Here is a 3713-nt window from a genome sequence, read left to right on the forward strand (position 1 = left end):
GGTCTGGTTAGGCCTCTCTCCAGACCAGGGAACTCTAGTGGATGTCCTGCCCAGCTACCAGGACCAGAGATGGGGCTGGGGTGCAGGTCTGGTTAGGCCTCTCTCAGACCAGGGAACTCTAGTGGATGTCCTGCCCAGCTACCAGGACCAGAGATGGGGCTGGGGTGCAGGTCTGGTTAGGCCTCTCTCAGACCAGGGAACTCTAGTGGATGTCCTGCCCAGCTACCAGGACCAGAGATGGGGCTGGGGTGCAGGTCTGGTTAGGCCTCTCTCAGACCAGGGAACTCTAGTGGATGTCCTGCCCAGCTACCAGGACCAGAGATGGGGCTGGGGTGCAGGTCTGGTTAGGCCTCTCTCAGACCAGGGAACTCTAGTGGATGTCCTGCCCAGCTACCAGGACCAGAGATGGGGCTGGGGTGCAGGTCTGGTTAGGCCTCTCTCAGACCAGGGAACTCTAGTGGATGTCCTGCCCAGCTACCAGGACCAGAGATGGGGCTGGGGTGCAGGTCTGGTTAGGCCTCTCTCAGACCAGGGAACTCTAGTGGATGTCCTGCCCAGCTACCAGGACCAGAGATGGGGCTGGGCAACCTCCTATGGGAGGATGAACAGAAGGTAGGAGAAGTTGTGTTCTTCTCTCCTTCGACGAAGCATCTCCTGTCTCTCTCTGTTTCTACACCAGCACCAACATATCCTCTCTGTGGCTGTAGTTTCAGTATGTCTGGTTCTCTGTATTATCTCTGGTTCTCTGTATATCTATCTGGTTCTCTGTATATCCTCTCTGGCTGTAGTTTCAGTATGTCTGGTTCTCTGTAGTATCTCTGGTTCTCTGTATATCTATCTGGTTCTCTGTATATCCTCTCTGGCTGTAGTATTCAGTTCTCTGCCTGTAGCCTGACTGTATCTCTCTCCAGTTCTCTCTGCCTGTAGTCTGACTGTCTCTCTCTCTCCAGTTCTCTCTGCCTGTAGTCTGACTGTCTCTCTCTCTCCAGTTCTCTCTGCCTGTAGTCTGACTGTCTCTCTCTCCAGTTCTCTCTGCCTGTAGTCTGACTGTCTCTCTCTCCAGTTCTCTCTGCCTGTAGTCTGACTGTCTCTCTCCAGTTCTCTGCCTGTAGTCTGACTGTCTCTCTCTCCAGTTCTCTGCCTGTAGTCTGACTGTCTCTCTCTCCAGTTCTCTGCCTGTAGTCTGACTGTCTCTCTCTCCAGTTCTCTCTGCCTGTAGTCTGACTGTCTCTCTCTCCAGTTCTCTCTGCCTGTAGTCTGACTGTCTCTCTCTCCAGTTCTCTCTGCCTGTAGTCTGACTGTATCTCTCTCCCGTTCCATTCGCTCTTCTTCTCCATCCTGCTTTCTTTCTTTCTTTCACTTCAAATCACTTCTCTCTCTCCACATCTGTTCACTTCTCTCTCTCCATCTTTATTTCTCTCTCTCCACATCTGTCCCCTATCTTCCTCCCTCCCTCCCTCCATCTCTTTCTCTCTCTCTCTCTTCCTACCTCCATCTCTCTCTCTCTCTCCACATCTGTCCCCTATCTTCCTTCCTCCCTCCATCTCTCTCTCTCTCTCTCTCCACATCTGTCCCCTATCTTCCTTCCTCCCTCCATCTCTCTCTCTCTCTCTTTCTGTCTCTCCATTTTTCTCTCTCTCGCGCCCTCTCTTTCTCGTTCTCTATCTTAGAGGATGCTCTAGTTCTCCCGCCCCCATGCCCCCCTAGGCTCCTGGCACAGAGGACAGGAACAGCACAGCCCTCCTCTCTCTCTCTCTCTCCCTCCCCCTCTCTCTCTCTCTCTCTCTCTCTCTCTCTCTCTCTTTCCCTCCCCATCTGTCTCTCTCTCTCCCTACCCCTCTGTATCTCTCTCCCTCCCCCCTCTCTCTCTCTCTCTCCCTCCCCCCTCTCTCTCTCTCTCCTTCCCCCCATCTCTCTCTCTCTCTCTCTCTCTCTCTCCCTCCCCCCCTCTCTCTCTCTCCTTCCCCCATCTCTCTCTCCCTCTCTCTCTCTCTCTCTCTCCCTCCTCCTCTCTCTCTCTCCGTCTCCCTCATCCCTCTATCTCTCTCTACCCCCTCCTCTCCCCCTCCTCTCTCTCTCTCCCATCTCCCTCATCCCTCTCTCTACCCTCTCCCTCCTCTCTCTCTTCCCCCTTGTCTTTCTATAGGTTATCATGCAACTCCACTACATGGCTTCTGTTAAATCTACAACCATCCTGCTGTCTTCTACCAGTCTACCACTGTCACCACAAAGTCGTGTACCGTCAATGAACTATGTTTTAATATTGACAATACTCTCTTTTCTCTCCCTCCTCTCCCTCCTCTCTCTCTCTCTTCCTCCCCCACCTCTCTCTCCCGTCTCCCTCATCCCTCTATCTCTCTACCCCCTCCTCTCCCTCCTCTCTCTCTCTCCCATTTCTCTCTCTACCCCCTCCTCTCCCTCCTCTCTCTCTCTCTCTCCCATTTCTCTCTCTATCCCCTCCTCTCTCTCCCCCCTCCTCTCTCTCTCTCCCGTCTCCCTCATCCCTCTATCTCTCTCTACCCCCTCCTCTCCCTCCTCTCTCTCTCTCCCATTTCTCTCTCTATCCCTCCTCTCTCTCCCCTCCTCTCTCTCTCTTCCATCTCCCTCATCCCTCTATCTCTCTCTACCCCTCCCTCCTCTCTCTCTTCCCTCCCCCTCCTCTCGCTCTCTTCCCTCCCCTCCCTCCCTCCCTCCTCTCTCTCTCTCTCTCTGTCCCGTCTCCCTCATCCCTCTATCTCTCTCTACCCCTCCCCTCCCTCCTCTCTCTCTCTTCCCTCCCCCTCCTCTCTCTCTCTACCCACTCCCCTCCTCTCTCTCTCTCTTCCCTCCCCCTCCTCTCTCTCTCTTCCCTCCCCTCCTCTCTCTCTCTTCCCTCCCCCTCCTCTCTCTCCCTTCCCTCCCCCTCCCTCCTGTCTCTCTCTCTGTCCCTGTCCTTCTCTTGAACAGAAGAATAGCAAGGACACGTGTAACTTTGATAAGGAGTTCACTAAGATGCCGGTGGATCTGACTCCAACAGATAAACTGTTTATAATGAACCTGGACCAAGACGAGTTCCTGGGATTCTCCTACACCAACCCTGAATACCCCTCTGATGAGGCGACTGGGGAGGAAGAGGAGGATGGACAGAGTTAAAACACACACACACACACACCCTGAATACCCCTCTGACGAGGCGACTGGGGAGGAAGAGGAGGATGGACAGAGCTAAAACACACACACACACACCTGAACACACACAAACACACATACAGTAATAGACACACACACCAACCCTGAATACCCCTCTGACGAGGCGACTGAGGAGGAGGAGGAAAAGGAGGGGATGAGGAAGAGGAAGAGGAGGAGGATGACGAGGTGGAGGGGAGGAAGAGGGGGAGGAAGGGGAGGAGGAGGAGAGGAAGAGGAAGGAGGAGGTGGAGAAGGAGAGGAGGAGGAGGAAGTGGGGAGGAGGGGGAGGAGAAGGAGAGGAAGAGGAGGAGGAGGAGGAAAACCAACTCTCCTTCCTTCCCTCCCTCCGTCCTCTCTCTCTCTCTCTCTTCTCCCTCTCTCGTTTTCTGTCTAATCCCTCGTTCTGACGGCTTCTCTCCTGGAGTTTTGTTTGGTGTGATGTCACAGGGTTGGTAATGCGGCAAGACACACACACACACACACACACAACATACACACACACAACACACACACACAACACACCCACTCAGTAAATGAGAAAGTGT

The 3713-nt window shown here is 53.9% G+C and overlaps 1 protein-coding gene across 1 annotated transcript in view; it reads left to right on the top strand.

Moving 5' to 3' along the window:
* Positions 1-3349, top strand: part of LOC106563911 (protein kinase C beta type) — a 175913-nt gene extending 172564 nt beyond the window's left edge. Inside the window, exon 17 of the mRNA XM_045715962.1 lies at positions 2947-3349. Within this exon, the coding sequence (XP_045571918.1) occupies positions 2947-3132 (186 nt within the window). The 3' untranslated portion in view covers positions 3133-3349. The remainder of the gene's footprint in view (positions 1-2946) is intronic.
* The last annotated feature ends 364 nt before the right edge of the window (positions 3350-3713 follow it).

This window comes from Salmo salar, chromosome ssa03 (genome assembly GCF_905237065.1).
Source record: "Salmo salar chromosome ssa03, Ssal_v3.1, whole genome shotgun sequence".
Lineage (NCBI taxonomy): Eukaryota > Metazoa > Chordata > Actinopteri > Salmoniformes > Salmonidae > Salmo > Salmo salar.